Source organism: Pseudochaenichthys georgianus, chromosome 14, assembly GCF_902827115.2.
Source record: "Pseudochaenichthys georgianus chromosome 14, fPseGeo1.2, whole genome shotgun sequence".
In the NCBI taxonomy this organism is placed as follows: domain Eukaryota; kingdom Metazoa; phylum Chordata; class Actinopteri; order Perciformes; family Channichthyidae; genus Pseudochaenichthys; species Pseudochaenichthys georgianus.
The window spans coordinates 20530967-20552319 of NC_047516.1; the positions used below are offsets into that span (position 1 = coordinate 20530967).

The 21353-nt window shown below is 41.0% G+C and overlaps 1 protein-coding gene across 2 annotated transcripts; it reads left to right on the forward strand.

Moving 5' to 3' along the window:
• Positions 1-351: 351 nt before the first annotated feature.
• slc7a1a (solute carrier family 7 member 1a) lies at positions 352-20739 on the forward strand. Of its 2 annotated transcripts, none has more exons than XM_034099095.2 (13): positions 352-467; positions 9516-9797; positions 9876-10058; positions 10139-10297; positions 10547-10724; positions 10816-10949; positions 14354-14576; positions 15879-16015; positions 16391-16493; positions 16848-17044; positions 17161-17312; positions 17420-17528; positions 19003-20739. In XM_034099095.2, the coding sequence occupies exons 2-13, from the start codon at positions 9611-9613 to the stop codon at positions 19185-19187; spliced, it is 1947 nt and encodes a 648-aa protein (XP_033954986.1). In that variant the 5' UTR covers positions 352-467; positions 9516-9610; the 3' UTR covers positions 19188-20739. The 2 variants fall into 2 exon arrangements, with proteins under 2 accessions (XP_033954986.1, XP_033954985.1); XM_034099094.2 differs by lacking the exon at positions 352-467 and adding an exon at positions 7176-7337.
• Positions 20740-21353: the final 614 nt, after the last annotated feature.

Below are 21353 nucleotides of genomic sequence, written 5' to 3' on the forward strand. Positions count from 1 at the left end.
CTATTTGAACTTATTTCATGAAGCCAAGTTTACTTGTGTAAGCTTTAATGGATGAGCTGTCTACATTCGTTGTTGATCTTCTCCAAAATGGCTGATTGCCTGTCACATCGACCTAACTCTTAGCCATTTAATCCGTGTGAAATTATCATGAATTTGATGCTGATTGTCAGGCAGTTGCCCGTGTGTCATCGTGGTCACTAATACAGATGGAGGGTAATGGCTATTGCACAACTGTAATGGTAATGAGCGGGCGGGGCTGCTTGTTTTGCCTCTGGATCCCCTCCTCCATCTGAACGCGTAACACAGCAACCCGAAACCTTTAAATTCCTCCACCACCTGTATAGAGACAGGACTCTGCGGACCTACTGTGTGGACGCTGCTTTGCTTTCTTCAAGTTCCAATATTTATACTTTAAAGCGGTCACTGTCTTGGATCACTGCTTCATGCGCTCGCGCAGGGTCCTCAAGGTAAAGAGCTCCTCTTACAACGTTGCATTATGCTAAATAGCTGCATGCAAATGTTTAACAGTTCGTAATGAATTACTTTCTAGAATCTGTGCCCCTGGTTTGATGGTTTCCAGGGGATGCACAAACGTTATCGTGCGTAAAGTTGAGTTGTGCGTAAAAACACGACCATGCTCTAAACCACATGCTCGTTTCGCTCAGACCCCATTTTACGCTTCACAGTGAGTGCTACTGTGTCCCGCAGCATGTGAATGTGGCTTGGCAAGCTGGAGAAATGCTACAGCTGAGTTGTATATTTGTTTGTGTCATGCAACTCCGTGCCCGCCGTTGTAGAATCAACCATTTTAAGTCTAGTTTGTACATTTAGAGGGAACTCCAAGTCAATGTTCTTTAACCATGGATGTAATCATGGAGAGAAATTATCCCTGGGGTGTGATGGGGCTTTAGTGAAGGCAGTCTGAGAAGGGCTGGGGATGCATCAGTGAGGTAGTAGCTGTGAGATTTGGAGTAGGGATGCAACTGTACGGTACTCAAAAACTGTTCTGAAACCAGCCATGAGAGGTTTACACCAGTGTGTGGGGGGATGGTGGTGAATGTAGTCTGGAGTGAAGGCAACAAGTGGCCACACATTGACATCCAGAGCTGCAAAACAGAAGTTGTGGACAATTTAGTCACTCAGAAAAGGGAAAGCAACATAAAGAGAAAGAAAGGACGCAGTGGCTTCAAATGTTAAACTTGTTTTTAATTGAAATGAAAGCTTCAGGTTTAAATTATTGATTCACTGTCTGTACCCAGTCAGAACACACAAGTAGAACAATTAAATATATTGTAGACGGTAAAGTAGCCTATACAATGTGCAAGAGCAGTGTAAATCATAAGTCTTATAAAGCTTAGTGTTCAAGTCTGACTGATAGTTTGATGGAGGTATGACTAAAAAAACTGATTTAAATACAGGTTAAGCACTTTAATAGTATTCAGTTAAAGCACAATCACTTAAAACGTCTGACAGGGAGAGATAATTAACTAGTCAATTTGCAACTGACTTTATATTCTAAGTTTCTCTGTATTTTAAGAATGACTCGGCAGCAAGATTTGACCTTTTAGATACGTGGCAAGACCAATAGTTGGTCTAACTTTAGCTGGTCTGAAAGTGGGTCACTAGCGTGCAGGTTGCTGCACTGAAGTGTGTGTGTGTGGGTGTGGGTGTGGGTGTGTGGGTGTCCTATACAGATCGGTGAAGTGTTGGTGTGGATGCTTTCCAGGTTCAGGAGATGCTGGGGCTTCATATTTCCTTTTTGCTATAAAATTAGTAAAACCAGCATACTTTTCTCAGAACAGTGTTTTGCTTTTTGTTTATACTGTCACATGAAAAAGTTGCAGGTGATGTTTTTGACATTGACTTGCTAGAGCTGTGTGTAAAATGTGAACAACTGTAGCTGCAGTAAATATATTCCAGTGTATACAACACATGGATCAAGGGCTTAATACGATGTTGGGTAATATTAAAGGTCACCTATCATGCTGTTTTTAGGCAATAACATAGGTGGGTCATTCTACAGAAAAGGTGGAATCTGGGTGATACAAATCTGCTGAAATATATTCCTTCTAAAAACATCTAAAACCTGTTAAATAGCAATAACTAACTCTTAACTTGATGAATCCACATTTTTTTAATTATTTGTATACTTTATACAAAGCTTATTTGTATAGGAATGTCACTGGTGTTACGTGTTACCAGGAAGAAGAGTAACACCAGTGACAATTTGTAGAAAACATTTCTCCAAATGTTGTTAAAACCATTTTAACAAAATGGCTGCAATGTGTCAGACCAAATATGGCTTCAGTCAATATCAAAATCGTTTAACTCTTCAATACAATACATTTTCCCATTCAAATGTTCACCCCTAGGGCTATGCAATGAGTAAGGCTGCGGCCACACGAGGACGAATTCGGTCGTTTGCGTTACTGTTTAGTGTCATATAGACCGTTCGGCCACACGAGGACGACCGAATACGGCACTAAACGACTAAGGAAACGATAACGGGTCCCAAGGTGGATAGAAAGGCATACGCAACTCTCTGGGGGGTCAAACGGCTCCGTGTGTACGCCCTATCCGAACATTTTCAGATCACTGATAGTGATTGCGCAATAGCCCCACCTCTTCTGCTCACCTCCGCTTACTCCGCGCTATTGCTAAAGTGTTTCGCCACCAACAACAACAACAATGGCGGATCGCAGAGTTGCTATCGTGCTCCGGACGCTATTGACCATGCTACAGTTGTTTGTGCAACATCTACAGCAATAATGATGAGGCAATAGCCCCGCCTCTCCCCACCTCTGCTGCTCACCCCCGCGTCAAAGTAAACTACACCCTGAATTCAGATTATTTATCTTTCTCTCGATATGGACCTAAACGCGAGTGAAGTCTAATCTGACAGGACGGAGACACGCAGCTCTGCTCACCTGCAGCTCCTCCCGCTGCAGCAAAACACACACTTCAAGTCATCACCCTTATCTATTTTAATTACCTCTCAAACTCCCTGAACTAGTTATAAATATGTTTATTTTTTACTGTCGGCCGGGTCACTCATTACTGGATCAGCTGCTGCATGAGACAGACACTGACGCTGTCCGAAGAGAAGGAGGAAAAAGAGAGGCTCCGTGTATTTTATTATTATAATATATAGTCGTTATTCATTTGTTTTAAAGCTCAATAAATAACAAAGAAGACCTTTGACCGGCACTTTTATAATTTTGTCCGGAAGATTTAAACTTTAATACACGTTGACTGGCGAAAAACTCTGCCCGGTTCCCTCGGCCCCCACCGCGGAGAATAAACAGAAGGGCAACCATGACAACCATGCTTCTTCGCTGCTTTTGTGGAGGAAGTTACAGCGCCACGTACAGGCTCCTGCATATGTACTGCAGCTTCTCCAGCGGTTGGAGCTAAACGGAGCGGTCTCGTGTGGACAGACACTATCCGGATAACTATTGCGTGTGGACGGAAGGTTGTTTGTGATTGTGTTTGCGTTAATCCTATGCGTTTAGCCGTTTTCGTCCTCGTGTGGCCGCAGCCTTAACACTAATGACAGACTTGAAAGACGCATGTACAATTTGAAGATAAAATGACACCTTTAACAAACAAAGTAGAAGTATCTGACTTTCCTTATGTCTTTGTCCACTGCACTGCCTCAAATGATTACTTGTTGCAGGAGGCACTTCAGAGACAGTACATTACTTCAAAATAAAAGCGTTTTGTGTAGCAGTAACACCAATGATGTAATTTTGGGTGACTGACATTTATTTGATATTATTAATAATAATTTGCGTTTTTTTTACCATTTCAGTGTTATATTTAATGCTTGTAATGTTATGTAAATATAAATTAGATTTATTTATTGAAAAAAATAAATCCTTGTGTTATGTTCACATTTCGCACCCTTTGGTAATGTTCGGGTGAAATTGACCCGGGACATAATTTTCAGCGTTTAAAAAAAATACAGAACAAAATTCAACATGCACAATTCCTTATATATATTGTCTTTAACTCATTCCCCAACAATATAAATGAAATATATGATTAGTTTTTGAAAATACTCTTTGCTAGATCAAATTTAACAATGGAAGTGTCCATTGTTTTTTGTGATAAAAATGTAATTTATGTTATATTACAATTATAGGCTCCACTTCCATGTATGATCAAAGTGACAAGGCAGTTCCTTGTACTTGGCATTTTAAATAAATTGCCATTTACGTATCAAACCATTTTTTATTTATTTTTTATTTAGTAGCCTTCCATTGCAAAGACAATCTCTATTTATTCAACATAACCAGGTGGGTCATTCTACAGAAAAGGTGGAAGTACTGTCACTTACTTTTGCAGACACCAAAATACATGACGTTGACCTAATACTCACATTCATTATATATGTTGAATAAATAGAGATTGCCTTTGCAATGGTACTAAATGTTAGTCACCCAACATTACGTCATTGGTGTTACACACAAAACACTTTTATTTTGAAGTAATGTACTGTCTCTGAAGTGCCTCCTGTAACAAGAGATCATTTGAGGCAGTGCAGTGGACAAAGACATGAGGAAAGTCAGATACTTCTTACTTTGTTTGTTAAAGGTGTCATTTTATCTTCAAATGTTACATGCGTCTTTCAAGTCTGTCATTAGTGTTACTCATTGCATAGCTCTAGAGGTGAACATTTGAATGGGAAAATGTATTGTATTGAAGAGTTAAACCATTTTGATATTGACTGAAGCCATATTTGGTCTGACACATTGCAGCCATTTTGTTAAAATGGTAGTGTTTTCTCCAAATTGTCACTGGTGTTACCGTCACTGCATGGTGTTACTCTTCTTCCTGGTAACACCAGTGACATTCCTATATAAATAAGCTTTGTATAATGTATAACAATAATTACAATAATTAAAAGTTAAGAGTTAGTTTTGCAATTCAACAGGTTTTAGATGTGTTTAGAAGGAATATATTTCAGCAGATTTGTATCACCCAGATTCCACCTTTTCTGTAGAATGACTCAGGTCTCAGATATATGCAAATATATAAAAAACATGTCTATGAAGTGTTTTGCTCAAAATACCAAACAGATCATCCATTCTAGCGATGCCTCATATCCCTCTATTTCACTTCCTGTTTCAAAAGTGCTGATTTTGGGTATAAAGCTTTAAAAAAATAAAATAAAATAGATAAAAAAAAAGAAGGGGGCTGAGCTCATGCGGGACCCGGCAGCTACTGTCTAAACTAAATACTGCCGTGATGAAACGCCATATCATGGATTATCAAGGACTATTTCTGAAACAGTTTGGAGCTCAAAGGCTTTCTCTCTTGCCGGTTATACCACAAGGTGAGTTCCTTTTTATTTCCTGCTTCTTCACACACATGCTCTATCCAGTACATGTTAGCTCTGAGTGTTAGCGATGCTAATGTAAACACCGACCATATTACCTCCAAAACAGTCAGGCGTTGTTTCTGATAGCAACTTTCTGATAGTGTCGTGGGTCCACATTTCAGATATTACGTCATATCGGACGCAAATCTGGATCAGCTCCGTTGTACCCCCGTTTTTAGAGATGTGGGTACGGAGGAAAAGAGAGAGGGTTTTTTTTCCCTGACGCTGCGTGAGTTCCCCCACACACCGGGGACACATATTTATGTATAAAAGACATCAACAAGTGCATTTTGCTTGATGGGTCCCCTTTAATACACATTCATGCTTGGGAAATGATTTGTTGCTGGAATAGAAACAGATTTAAATTCTTAACGTGTAAAGACTTGGCTGCCTATGACTTTGCTTTATCCTGACACACTCACTGACAGGCATTTTGAAATCCAAATGCACTAAAAGTTCAAGGTGTCCCAGTAAGTCATGTGGTCAGTCCAGGGCCGTCCCTCCCTACAGGCCGATCATGCAGGCTGCATGGGGCCTCACATCGCGCAGAGGGCCTCGCGCAGGGGGCCTCGGCTTATGAGCTCGGCTTGTGCGCAGTTCTCCGCGCACCCCACTATATTACAACTATATTATAATAAAAGAATATAGTATTTATATTATTGAATTGATTATGATTATTAGAAGAAGTAGTTTATTTGCATTAATTATACTTTAATCTTTTTGAGGCTAGTATTTGGCAGGAAATGCAGACATATTCATCTGTAAACGCATACTGAATGACATACATGCACATTTACCATTTACCTCACTGTATAAAAAAGTAACTGTGTTGAATTATATTGGCAAAGTACTTTGTTTCCAAAACATATTTTTTCACTCCTGTTGGTGGAGGGGAGGGGGGGGGCTCATCTCACAATGTCGCTTGGGGCCCCAAGTTACCCAGGGACGGCCCTGGGTCAGTCTAGAAGCAACATATAATTTTGTTTACATGTGCCACTGCAGACCTAAAGGTAAAATCTGTGCATGTTTGTTGGGTATTTAGGAGGAAGGAGTGCCTTTACGATGCATGGGATGGAAACATACATTGGAAATGTCAACAAGCATCATTCAACACTCAACGGTTGCATGCCGTTCTTTCTCTTCAGTGAACCCAAGTCAGAAAGCAATTCCCTCAGTTAGCTGGACACCTATTGTGAGTGCATGCATGTGAGCAGCTGCTTATAGCTGAACTGATTGACCCCAAAACAGTAAAACAATCCACCAACACAGCGGACAAAATGGTGATGCTTTTAAGAGATGCACTTAACAAAATGACTGCCCTAAATATAGTTATGTTGAAGGTAAAGTAATACAAAAAAAGAGTCCCTGCCTTTCTTAATGTCAAACAGTGACATGTTCATGGTTTATTTCGATTGGTTCTCGAGGATCACACCCCTGTACACTCCCCCCCCCCCCCCCCCCCCCCCCCTGATACGATATGCACATTTCAATACAGTGCAGAGCATGCATGTATAAATGCATGTACTTTGATGCATGTCAGGATGAACAGGCTTGTCTGGATGTAGCTAAGTGTTAAGGCTTGCTCTGTGGTATTTCTGTAACAGAAAAAACGTTTTAAAATGTGTTTCTGAGACCATGTACAAGGCTGCAACTCTGGTTATATACGATTTTAAAGGAATCCAATATCATTTCTGTAAAAACGTTTTCAGTAAGGTTTTCACGATCAACTCTCCATACTAAAGTTTGAACGTGCGTGCATGTGCTGCTTGGAATAGCCAAGCCATGTGATTCCTCCAGCTTCTATTTCAGAACGGCTGCCATCAGACGCTCTGCAGTCTTTACTGCCGCTTGAAGATGAGTTATCAAATTGATCCTTTAATCTTTCTATCTGTCATCATTATTTCAAACTTTCCGCTCAGATCAACAGGTCAAGCGTATCTGTAGGTGGTTTTGAGTGAGTACTGCATGTATTTTCTGATTTCCGCCATGCAGGAAGAGGTTATTGTCATTTTGACATTGATCTACTGCATTGGCATTTTAACTTTGCCATGGGGTTGTATGCAATATTCAGATTGTGTGCATGTGTGTGCTTGTTCCTGTAAGTGCTTTATTTTGTTGCAACTAAATAGTGCTTTATTATTGGTCATTCAATTGTGTTTTTATTTTAAGCTTTTCTTAACGACCTTCCCTGGTTTTACAATATTGTTGCAAAGGAGCCCTCTTAATCCATTCAGTATTATGGCCTTAGTTCTGTATTTGTGTGGTTTAAAGGCTGCATTACAAAACAAATATGTTGTTTTCAGAACTTACCAAAGTACGAGCTATTCTATCGTTTGCCTTTACCTAGTTAGTTATTACTCATGATCATCTATCAAAAATCTCATTGTGTAAGTATTTTGTGAAACCATCAATAGACAGGCTTAAAATATCATCACAAGAACATGATTTAGTTCTGAAAGAAAACGATATTGGGATATTTTATTTTCTCCTGTAGTCATGAAAAGTGGCTCCTTATTTAATATAAACCATATACTGTATGTAACCAAACAGAAAAAAATGCACTAACAAAAAACATCCCGCGCGCTTTATTTCTGACAAGCTACGTTGTTTATCATCCATTGACACTGTGAACACAATGTTATGCTGTAAATGGGAGAAGCTGTTTTTAATAACTTCCGTTTTTAAATTATTTTTGGGATTTTATTACGGTGTAAAATGTGGTGCAACAAGAACATTATTGTTTCAGTAGCAGTGGTAATACTTTGGGGTCGCCGTGGTTCTGTTTTTATGTAGAGGGCTCTATTTTATTTTGTGGATCAATCAAGACTACATTCAAGTTCAAACTATTTTGTATTTCATCTTTTTTAGTAAACTGTTATAGGTAAGGTTGCATGCCATGCATACTACTATATGCTATATACTGTATTGTAAACAAAAGCTGGGTAGGTGTTGTGTTTGACAGTTTTATAGGGTTTCTAGGAAAACCAACACAGTAAACATATACCCCTGCAAAAGTTCATTTGGTATTGGGCATTTAACAAAACTCCAAATATACATTTCCTATATGTGATCTAATAGGCCAGGTTGGAAAGTTGTATCTGAGGCTTGATGTGTTCTGCCAAGAAAGAAAAGGGAACAAGGTTGTCACCTTAGCTTACCCTTATGTGGAAGTTTCCATGATGTGTGACATAACTGTTGCACTGTCCACATCACATGACCTTTCTGGATTTGTGTCCTCATGTGGAGGGCTGCCATTATCTCGAACTGCGGTAATGTTAATCTGCTGCATGTCACCCACTGAATTCCCTGAGCTCTCTTCTCTGGGAAATACTACTGGACTTCTGCCAAACCTCCACAACTTCACTAGCATAGCACGAGGACATTGTTTATACCCCCTCCCCTCTTACTTCCCCCTGCCCTCCATATTTTTTCCCCTCCATGATATCAATTATTACCACTCAGTATCAGAGCTCAGAGCTGCGGAATGTGCATGACTTGATGGATAGATTTGACCTTTTTAGAAAAGGAGTCTGACAGTTTTTTTCCCCCTCAATAGGGTAGACATTGCTTCAAACTGTGTTGACTGCTCAATAGAGAGCTGTCCTTGCATGTGCTGTATGACCCGAAGCAGAGGTAAATACAGAGAGTCTTGATAGGTTTATTTTCTTCTGTGATTTGTTGGAGCGATGCAATGGGACGATCCTCCAAGGCATTTTTCAAGACAGTGTTTTCTGTGCTGTGAGTCCTGATTCTCTTTGTGTAGAACAATCTGTTCGAGGCCTTTGTCTGGTCTCCTGTGAGTGGCGTTACCTAACACATGTCAGCAAAGCATCCAGCAATAAGATGGATTATCCCAATAGGCCTCTGTGTTTTTGGCTAGCACTCAAACATTGTGGATTTCTGTTGCATTATGTAACAACCCAGGAAAAGAGGGTTCTACTTACAAGTTTGTCAACTCAAGCCCAACACACATTCCCCTCAAGGGCAACACTTCACCACTGTGTGACTTGTGTTTATTGAAAGACTGAAAATAAAGTCCTGCGCTTATTTAAAGAACGCGGGTCAACCTAACGTTAAGAGGTACTTTAAATCACTCTCCCTCATCTTGTCTCCCTCCTCTGCCTCCCACTAGGGTGTGTGTGACTTCTCCCTCTGCCCCCTGTGACCCCTGTATCCTGGTTGACCTTCACCTCCTCCCCTCCCCTCCCTGAGGCCGCACTGAGATCCATGGCGTTGGAGAAGCTCCTGGGTTTCGGGAAGCAGTTGCTGAGGGTGAAGGTGGTGGACTGTAACGCTGAGGACTCCCATCTGTCCCGATGCCTGAACACTTTCGACCTGGTGGCCCTCGGGGTGGGCAGCACGCTAGGCGCTGGCGTCTACGTGCTAGCCGGGGCTGTTGCAAGAGAGAATTCAGGTGCGTTGACATTACTGCAAACAACTCAAATATGCATCTTAAAGGTTCTAATCATATGCATTATTGTTCTCCCCATAGGTCCTGCGATTGTGCTGTCTTTCCTGATAGCAGCGTTAGCTTCAGTGTTAGCCGGTCTGTGCTACGCTGAGTTTGGAGCCCGTGTTCCCAAGACTGGTTCAGCTTATCTTTACTCCTATGTGACTGTAGGGGAACTATGGGCCTTCATCACTGGATGGAACCTCATCCTCTCCTATATCATTGGTAAACAGCACAACAAATCCTTGTTGTTGTTTGTTCACCTGAAAAAGTCTCAGATATCACAGATTGTTTCTCTATGTCAGGGACTTCCAGTGTGGCCCGAGCATGGAGCGCTACCTTCGACGAGTTGGTTGGGAAGCGCATAGAGGAGTTCTACAGAGAGAACATGCCCATGCATGCACCGGGTATATTAGCAGAGTACCCTGACATGTTTGCTGTTCTCATCATATTCACCCTCACAGGTTGGTTGTTCTGCCCCTCTCCTTGTCTTGTGTTTTCACTTTAATTTCACATTGACAATATTTAATCTTTGCCTGAACGCAGTGTTTAAATCTTGAATGTTTCACTTCGCAACATTGCTTCAGTGGCAGATATTCACTGCAGATACTCTATTGCCAAACTTAAGTACAAAACTTGTCCAACAAGTATATTCTCTTTATCAATCAAGTTGTCTTTTTGTGTTTCCTTTCCATGTCTTCTTCATTTCTCAGGGCTGCTGGCATTTGGGGTCAAAGAGTCAGCGATTGTGAACAAGGTTTTCACCTGTATAAACGTCCTTGTCTTAATGTTCATGGTGGTCTCTGGCCTAGTCAAAGGTTCTATGAAGAACTGGCAGCTGGACCCTGAAGAGATCCTAAACCGCAATTATACCAGTGACTCCAGTCTCAAGTAATAACATGGTCATATCCACATATCCTGATTCATCGTCAAATACAGGTTATGTTTTCTGCTTTTAATCATGACGTTCCTTTATTTTCAGTGTGACAGAAATTCTTCCAACCAGAGAGAGTTTGGGGAAAGGCGGCTTCATGCCGTTTGGTTTCTCAGGCGTCCTCTCCGGAGCTGCGACTTGCTTCTATGCCTTTGTGGGTTTCGACTGCATTGCTACAACAGGTCAGTAAAACACTCACTCAGCCCTTTGATTTTCTTGTTCCACTTCTCGTATTCCTTTATCCTGCCGCATGGGTTTGCTTCAGTTCAAGGGGGTTGATGTAACTAAATATGGAGTTGGGACCCTTTCCATCTTAAGCTTGTCTAAACATCCTCGAGTGTTACATAAGAGATGCAGGTCAGAGTGAAAAGATGCAGTTTAGTGCTTCTGGCCCAATTTTGCTCTCGGTGGATTTAAAAGCACGGTGACGCAAGTTAGAGCGCACATAAGGATATGGGCTTTGGGATGGAAGAAGATGTGCCTTATGATTTTTTTCAACGCTGTGCAGATCTACACCTGTGAATGGGTATATGTGTACACGCTTGTAGTTTAGTTCTGTTAAATCAATTCAAGGCCCCTGAGTTGAAAAAGTGAAAAAGAGAGCGATTCTTCCAGTTTGCCTGCTTTCTGGCCCCCGGCTTTTCACACCCCTCTGGTTCCTAGATTCTTATTGGTTAACGTGACATTAACCCTGAATGGGTGCTTGACTTGTCTTGTTGGGGCATGTCTGTCACACACACTCACAGGGATCGCTAAACCAATTTATCATGTGTGTGAATACTCTGGCTACACAGAGTTAAGTTGGCATGTAGCCATCATCCCCTCCCCCTACACACACACACACCCACCCACAAACCCACCCACCCACACACCCACACACACACACACACACACACACACACACACACACACACCCACCCACACACACACACACACACACACACACACACACACACACACACACACACACACACACACACACACACACACACACACACACACACACACACACACACACACACACACACACACACACACACACACACACACACACACACACACACTCATAGGCGTGTATCCATACAACTGTCACCACTGTTATGCATATGACCCGGACCTTCCAATAATCTGGGCGGATCAGCAGCTGTCACTTGTCACGGTCACTGTTGTAGGAGAAGATCCAGACAGTGACAGACACACTCCATCATCGCGTGTGATTTCACTGCAGAACAAGACTTGAGTGTTCGTCTGTTGCATAATCACCTGCAGTGGAATAGTTTCAGTCTTGTGGGTGCACGGAAAAATAAGCTCCTTGTTCAGTTTCCACATTAACTCATTTCTGCCGATATCCCCATAAAAGAGTGTAAGGTGTTTTCAAGTTGCTCAAACCTTTCATTAAAGTGTCAAAAGTTACCGTTTTAGAAAAATTGTAAAGTCACCCAAATGTATGCAGTTAGTATTCCTGCATCCTCGGTTGCTGACAGTCATTTGTAGCAACGCCCAATGTTATTGAGCAGTTGATCATGCAGATTTGTGTCTTGGAAAAAACACTAAAAATAAGTAGATCGTGGGGAATTTTATTTATTGACATAGTTGTGAATATCCTAACACAAGGGACTTGGAAAAGCTGTCTATCCTACTATTTTTGATAAAAATTGTAACATAGAGCAAGCTTTTACAAATACAGGCGTATGACTTGCTTATTTATTTATTTATTCCTTTATTTATACATTGGAACCTTATTGTTAATGATTACTTTTCACCCGAAATGATGCTCTCTAAAAGTCACATGTGTTCTACACTGTAAAATGTTTGGCTGTAAAATTACAGTAAATTACTGGCTACTAGTTGCATGGATTTCACAGTAATTGACTGTAAATATTTAACAGTAATTTACTGTATATATTTTACAGTTAATTAGAATACAAGTATAACTAAATACTGTGACTTTACAGTTGTCATGCCCATGGAATTACTGTGATATAGCAGTACAGAGCTGTGGTATTATGGTACCTTGCTGTACATAAATTACAGTAATTACCTGTATGTTCACACTTACTGTAGAAGTAATGCAACACAGTAGCCAATAATTTACTGTAAATATACAAATCTAAATAATACGATAATATATTGTAAATTTGACTGGGATTGTACCATAACTACACAATTCAATCAGCTGAAGAAAATGCCCATTTTAACTTTGTATTACTCCATTGAAGTGCAAAGTACATTTCACAGTGTCTTGGAAATGTTGTTACGGCCCCAACCTCTACTCCGCGGTAGTGGCTTGTGCTGAGACCCGCAACATGAAAGAATACACGCAATAACCGGTACTTGGTAACGAGCATTTATTTAATCAGCCGTTTGCTCACACAAGCGAAACAAAAAGAGGTCTGGAGGACTGGCCAAACGGAACAAACAGAAGGAGGGAACCCGAGCCAGCCACACCACGGGCCGTAGGACCCAGAGCTCCCCCGCCTAACCAAAAATCAAATATAAACCCTATGGGAAACAAAATAAAGCCGCGAAAACTGGACTACCAGGTCCTCCAGGCTAAACATAAACACATCTGCAAAAATATGGCCTACAGCTCAGCATGGCAAAGAGGTATTCTAAGGAGAGTGTCTCCCGGCGTTAGGACAGGCGAGACATCCTTCTCCTCCAGCTTCTCTTTATATATACACACGGCTGAGTGGAATTTGGAACACCTGGGCAGAGGCGGAGCCAGGGGCAGACCAGGTGCACCTGGGAAGAGGCGGAGCCAGGGAGACAGAAAACAAGGAGGGGAGCACTTAACACATGTCTACACAGACATCCACTCAAAGTCAACAATTTTTCTGAAGAATGTGCAGACATAGGGGTTTAAATTGCCATGCCTCTTTGTGGCTTTCTAGCCCGTCTCAGGATTAATGCCCAGGATGCACCTGAAAACACTAAGCCAAGACAACAATTTAAATGTTACAGATGTATATGTTGCATAGTTTATTTGAAGGCAGATGCAGCGATGCCCCTTTCAATTTAAGTAAAACCTGCACCACAGAAAGAAATTAGTATTTAAAGCCAAGCAAGAGCGATAAAAGCAAGAAAATCACTTAATTTGTTGTGTTATCACAGAGGAGGGTCTGAATACAGTATTTTACTATGTAATAATACAGTAACATGTTGTGAAATCCTGGTAATCATTTATCCTGTACATTCACAGTAATTAACTGTGCCTGTATTGATTTCACTGTGAAATTCTAAATTACAGTGTTATATTGTGAACATTACCGGTAAAGACTGTAAAGTGGTAAAACAGTAATTTATTGTAAAATATTACAGCTAAATATTTTGAAATCATGGTAATATTTTACAGTGTATCTCTGGTGCAATACAAAATATAGTATTGTAACGCAATATAATTAAGTCACAACAGTATGTGTTGTAACTATACGTAATGATTACCAGGATAATATTATTATTAATTTGGCCATTTAATATCAATCCATGCCTAGCACTATGAAAGAAGTATTAGTAGTATTAATAAAGACGTATTATACTACTTGTTCCCTATTTAACTGTGCCTTTTGCTCGTCTATGACCTCAGGGGAAGAGGTGAAGAACCCCCAGAGAGCGATCCCTATCGGCATCGTGTCCTCCCTGCTCATCTGCTTTGTGGCGTACTTTGGTGTTTCTGCGGCCCTCACTCTCATGATGCCGTACTACCTGCTGGACGGCAAAAGCCCTCTGCCTGTGGCTTTTAAATATGTGGGCTGGGGAGGAGCCAAATACGCTGTGGCTGTTGGCTCTCTTTGTGCTCTGTCTACTAGGTAAGCAGTAACACACGTTACATGCATGCTCATGTTATCTAGTTCTCTCTGTGTGTGTGAATTTATATTGAACTTCAGAAGAAATGTGATCCCTTGACTAAAAATAAGAACACTGCTAAGAATATACATTGCACACTCAGTATGTGATTATGCTACTCATGTCACCAAAGGCCACCACAAGGATCGTTTTTTTAATATCAGTTTTTAATGTTGTTTTAATGGTGGTGCTCAGGAACCTACAGTAGCTACTTTTTTATCTTAAAATTATAAATATGTACATACTATTTCTAAGGTTTATTTAGACGTGTGCTTTGATGTTAATCATTTTCCTGTATGCATCTTTTATTTTCATTGTATATTTGAAGCATAATCTACAGTATATCATGTTACGTAAATGTACTGGATGTTGTTACTGGTGTCTCTGAGCTGGTGTCTCTATTCATGTGTGTTTCACGGTCGTCTGGTTGGTGTAAGTGTGGATACTTTATATCCTGGTCTTCCCCCTGGTAGCTCGCTTGGTGCTATGTTCCTTATGGGCTGTGTGATCTGGGCTATGGCCGACGATGAGCTGCTTTTCAAGTTCATGGCCGAGATCAGCCCCCGCACCAAAACCCTGCTAACTGCAACCCTCACCTCTGGCGTAGGGGCAGGTGAGACACTAACACGCATGTTTTAAAACAGCATTAATTTTAAATTAAGTTTTTTTCATGCTACATGGCTGAGCTCCGCTTGGTTAAAAATACTCTGGCCTTCTGATTGCAGAGTTTATTTGAACTGTGTTTTGAACAAACTTGCCAAAAACAGAGCTCCAGCATGAAAAGAACATCACTAACTGACTGTCATGGTCAGGTCTCTCTGTAATTGGTTGATGCCGTCCTGGTTATTTATTGTTATTTTAATAATGGGTCCGTTTCTACAGGGCTTACCCTCAAAGTGATTTGTTTCCTACTTGTATTTGGTGGTTAAGATATGTAAACTTCAAACTAAACTGCTTGCGGAAGTAACCACAGATTAATGAAACAAATGGAGAGTGACCACATGTGGATCACAATATTTTTATATCAGCTGACATTTTTTTGCATGCTGATATTAGAATATCCTTTGACCAACATCATGCTCATGTTACTCTCCCTATGCATGTTCTCCACTCCTAATCTGCAACTCTTTTCTCACCAATCGTATGTTTCCTTGTGCTAATTCTTCGCCCTTGTCCTCTTCAGACCTCTAGCAATGTTTCCTTTCTCCTTGTTCCTCTGTTCTACACCTACAACTGTCATCCCAATCTGATGTTTTCCTCCCCAGTTTGTTGGGTTCCATGTTCCCACTACCCCGCATCATCTTTGCCATGGCTCGGGATGGCCTGCTCTTCTCCTTCCTGGCCCGTATCAGCAAGAGGAAATCCCCCGTAAGCGCCACTATGGCCGCCGGGGTCATGTCTGGTAAGATGGACATCTATTTGTCATGGGTTACAGGGGAATGTTCTCACTATTATCTGCCTTTGTGACCTTTACGCTGTACACCTACATCGTTGTAAGGTTGCTCTACACAGCGGAGTTAAACACCAATGCTGACATGCTAATGTTCTGCAGATATAACCATGTTAACTGTCTGGATTCAGCATGGTAGCTTGCTAGCTTCTGTAGCTAAAATGAAATGAAAATAACACAAGACATTTAAACCCCAGACATCTTTATGGACAATCAGAGAACATAGTGCAGTGTTATCAATTGTGTCTTCTTTGGAGTTCTTAGGATTAAACTAATCTAATCTTTCCACCTTCTTTCCCTCTCTTTTTATTTTCTTTCGTTTTGAAGCTATCATGGCGTTTTTGTTCGAGCTGAAGGACCTGGTGGACCTGATGTCGATAGGGACGCTGCTGGCCTACACATTAGTGGCTGCCTGTGTCCTGGTGCTCAGGTCAGTATGGGTGGGGGGGGGGGACACGACGACATAGGAACATAGGGTTTAACCTGGGACACCGATTTAGGGTATCAGATTAATTTGGGAGTTGGTTCCATGACCAGCTTCCTGTTTCCACAAATGTTTATATCTTTTTTTAGCAACACTTGAAACCCAGCCCTGCATTCTATTGAAAGCTGTTTCATACTCTGTTAATTTACACGTTAAATGTGACTGCAGCTGACATTATACTATAATTGACAACTCATAAACAGTGCACTGTACATGCTCCATTTCTCTAAGTTACAACTGGAACTATCTGGTAAAGTCGTGATGACAAAACATCTTGTTGTTTGTTTTTGAATGTGTTAGGTATCAGCCTGAGCTGGTGTATGAAATGGCTAATACCCATGATGAGGGGGAGCAGAGCGACCGCCTCAGTGTCCCCAGTATGGGCATCCTGCCTGGGATGGAGCAGAGTTTCAGCTTCAAGACCCTCCTGTTTCCAGACAACACTGAGCCATCCACTCTGTCGGGCTTCTCTGTCAACATCTGTACCTCTATCATGGGTAGGTGATCGCAGATTCAGTGTATTCATTCAAAAATACATTTTTACTGAGTCCTGAGTGTTAGATTAAGTGCTTGTGTCGTATTAAACTCTATTACAATGTATGTGCTTCTGCAGGAACATTGATCCTGGCGTTCTGTATACTGGCGGTGCAGGGAGGCTTTGCTGTGTGGAACATTGTAGCCATCAGCGTCATCTTCATGGTGTGTCTCGTCCTCACCTTCATCATCTGGAGACAGCCTGAGAGCAAGACGAAACTTTCATTCAAGGTTTGATTCCAGAAACGCAGTCTTTGTGCATCAGAAACAGACATTTTTTGCCTTAACATTTATTGTTTACAATGTCTTAACAGAGGTTGTTTAATTTCTCTCTTTAGGTCCCTCTGCTACCCTTCATTCCAGTGATCAGCATGTTTGTGAATGTTTACCTGATGATGCAGCTGGACAGAGGAACTTGGATACGGTTTTCTGTCTGGATGGCAATAGGTAGGTCATCTCTATTTATATCACAGTGTCAGGAAATATGTTGAACCCCTTTAGGGAGACTTGTTATGCCCATTTTTAAAGTGCATACCCGTATTTGTGTTTCTATCAGAACATGTTTACATGCTTTAATCTTCAAAAAACTAAATATAATTCAGACCGTCTGTAAAAATGTACTGGTATTTGTTCTCTTTGAGCCCATCCCAGAAAACTCAGTCTGCTGTGATTGGTCAGTGTTTCTGGTCTCTTGTATCTGTGCTTTGTGTATCCCTGCACCATCAGTGCAGCCTGGGAATCACTGGCATGCCCTGGCACCACTTTCTACCTATATACAGTTGCAAGAAAAAGTGAACCCTTTGGAATGACCTGGATTTCTGCATAAGTTGGTCATAAAATGCGTTCTGATCTTCATCTAAGTCACAACAATAGACAAACACAGTCTGCTTAAACTAATACCACACAAACAATTATATGTTTTCATGTTTTCATTGAACACACCATGTAAACATTCACGGTGCAGGGTGGACAAAGTATGTGAACCCCTAGGCTAAAGACTTCTTCAAGAGCTAATTGGAGTGAGGAGTCAGCCAACCTGGAGTCCATCAATGAGACGAGATTGGAGGTGTTGGTTGAAGCTGCCCTGCCCTATAAAAAATACACACCAGTTTTGAATTTGCTATTCTTAAGAAGCCTTGCCAGATGTGAACCATGCCTCGCACAAAAGAGCTCTCAGAAGACCTACGATTAAGAATTGTTGACTTGCATAAAGCTGGAAAGGGTTACACAAGTATCTCTGAAAGCCTTGATGGTCATCAGTCCACGGTAAGACAAGTTGTCTATACATGGAGAAAGTTCAGCACTGTTGCTACTCTCCCTATACTAGGAGTGGCCGTCCTGTAAAATGACTGCAAGAGCACAGCTCAGAATGCTCAATGAGGTGAAGAAGAATCCTAGAGTGTCAGCTAGAGACTTAAAGAAATCTCTGGCACATGCTAACATGTCTGTTGAGGAATCTACGATACGTAAAACACTGAACAAGAATGGAGTTCATGGGAGGACACCACGGAGGAAGCCACTGCTGTCCAGAAAAAACATTGCTGCACGTTTGAAGTTTGCAAAAGAGCTCCTGGATGTTCCACAGCACTACTGGCAACATATTCTGTGGACAGATGAAACCAACGTTGAGTTGTTTGGAAGGAACACACAACGCTATGTGCGGAGAATCCAAAGGGTTCACATACTTTTTCCTGCAACTGTATAGTGTATAATTGTGATATCACTATCATGTGGAAGATAAGATGGCTGGATAAAGCATCATCCGTCTCATACACTCTGACTGATTACCCGTAACTTTATTTCCTTTAGTAGCTTGAAAAGGTCAAGCCAAAAAGAGTCAGCCTTATGTCGTCATTGTATTTGAACACAGTTGCAAGCTGTAACTGTACTGAACCTGTTCTTCATGGCTTTGTATTCGTAGGTTTCGTGATCTACTTCTCGTACGGCATTCATCACAGCGTTGAGGGAAAATTGTCCCGCTTGCCTCCAGGCACCGAGATGAACGGTTTCAAAGGCAACAATGATCCACAGGCCAGGTCCCATGAAAAAGAGGCCTTCCTGAACAGTGGTATTGATGGCGAGGAAGAGGACGATGGAGATTTGTAGGAAAGCATTTTAACATGCTGTTTAGATTTCAAACTCCCCCAACGCAAGTCTGTCTGCATAAGAGTCTTTTGGACTAGACGACTCCCTATCATTACTTCCTTTTTGTGAAAGCAATGATAAATAACATTGACCTAAAATTCACACACCTGTGACCTTCGCCGAGACTACTGGGTAAAGATTCAGACAACTGCCCCCTTGACGCTCCTTAAGCCATATGTGACATGTATTATTTGGTATTTTTGAATCGGCTTGTTACCCTTTTTGCATGGCCTTGAGCTTTAACTGGTGGTTATAGCTTGGCTGTTTGAGGGGGGAGGGCTCATGTTGGATGAGGAACATTTTAGTGTCTCATGGATCGGGCTTACATTGTTGGCAGGAGGGCGATGTGATGCAGCTTTCATATGGGTGCCAGAAGGTTTAACAGTAATAAACGTTTTGTGTTTCTTTCTTATATAATAATTACTCTACCATCTACATAATTCACAGTCAGTATTAAATACAGCTTGGTACCAAATGCTATATTTTCAAAAACCTGATAGCTCTCTTTAAATGTTACTGACTGTTGAATCGCAGCTCTTCCAGCCGTCTCTGACAACAAAAGAAAGCTTGCAAAATACACTGCAACACATTTGTCAATGATGTTATTACCCCTGTTCAACAGAAGCAAAGGGTGGTCTGGCATTTGGCTGCACCAACAGTTTAAGTGATCCAGCAGGAAGATGAAGCTTACAGTTTCCAAAAAGTCCAATTTTAGGTCAGAAGGATTGCATTGATGCCGTCTGAGGGCCCAGGCTTTAACTTGCAAAAGGGAAAGGTCGGCGTTTGGGGCTGGGCAATATGGCCGAAGTCTTCTGTCATGATAAAGCATAGAGATATGTAGCATGTTTTCTGGCCTATTGTTGTATGCTCCTTTGTATAAATGTTATAGTAAGAGCTGTTATTTTCAATTTAGACTGATTCATTGTGTATCACAATATTTCAATATAAATATTTGATGACTTTACGCTTCCTTTGAAAGACGATAAATTATCTTATTGAGTTAATGCTCAGCCCTACTTGCATCCTACTGTGGTTCTACAATATGGCTCAAATACAGGCATATGTATTTGCAAGAAACAAGCAACATCAATAATATGCCATGGATCTGCAAATAATGATGCAGACAAGGCTGTACAAGACATTAAACAACACATCCTGTTGGACGGTTCCTTATTGTGAGACGAGTAATTCCATCCAAACCCCCACAGGATCATGGGACTACACATCGTGTACCTGCTATCTGATTAAACACCATCAAAGTAATAATGACAGTTGTTAGAATATGCTCTCTTATTTGAGATATTCAGTACCCTTGTAATTGAATGGAATCCTGATACATGTTGAGCATCAGGTGAAGACATTGACAGCTGCTGAATGTCAGTTCTTGTAATGTGAAATTAGATAAAAGCGTGTATTCACAGTGCTGGCTGCTGTGTAACTTTGCATCTGTAGCTTGTAACATTGAACTTCTCTTTTCAAAAATAAAGCAGTGCAACTTTATTTTCTTAAAATGTCCAATTTGGTATTTGTTATCTGATTTCACGCCTTTTCTGATGTTTATGAATGTCTTTTTATTCCCAGCGGTCATTTTCATTGTGCTTTTCAGATCACACATCTGTTTCACATTGATAGGAATACTTTGATCAGGTACTTTCTACACTTGTACATTTATCAACATAAACTTGTTGTTAGCATAATGTTTTTCTCTTTATAGACATACACGATTAATCCATAGATTTATCAAGGCTCTCTCATGCCTACATTGCCCACAATGCAATTCAACTTCCAACAGTTCAGTTGTAGTTTGTTTTGCTAAGTGTCTAACATACCCTTGAGCTTATAGCTTCTGGCTTCAAACAGTGATGCGCAGCTAGCTTCGAATTATTGTACTGTAAACTCACTTTATGTGACTCCATGTTGCCCCAATTTAATTTATTTTTATTTCTTGTATTATTCAGACCTAACCTATAGGACCTGAAGTGACATCACATCTATCAGACTGTGTGCACTTGTATCATTTTCACATTTAGTTTGAACCTTTAGGTGAATATATTGCGGTTCTGTGGGTCCTTTACTACAAATTAGCTGTCTGTCTATGAAGAAACACGTACAACAAAGTTTATATTT

What these genes read in the sequence shown, in the direction of transcription:
- slc7a1a (XM_034099095.2), top strand. Translation starts at nt 9,611, where the DNA reads ATGGCGTTGGAGAAGCTCCTGGGTTTCGGGAAGCAGTTGCTGAGGGTG. An exon ending in CATCCTCTCCTATATCATTG is followed by an intron (nt 10,059 to 10,138) that starts GTAAACAGCACA and finishes TCTCTATGTCAG; the next exon opens with GGACTTCCAGTGTGGCCCGA. An exon ending in CTTTGTGCTCTGTCTACTAG is followed by an intron (nt 14,577 to 15,878) that starts GTAAGCAGTAAC and finishes TTTCCTCCCCAG; the next exon opens with TTTGTTGGGTTCCATGTTCC.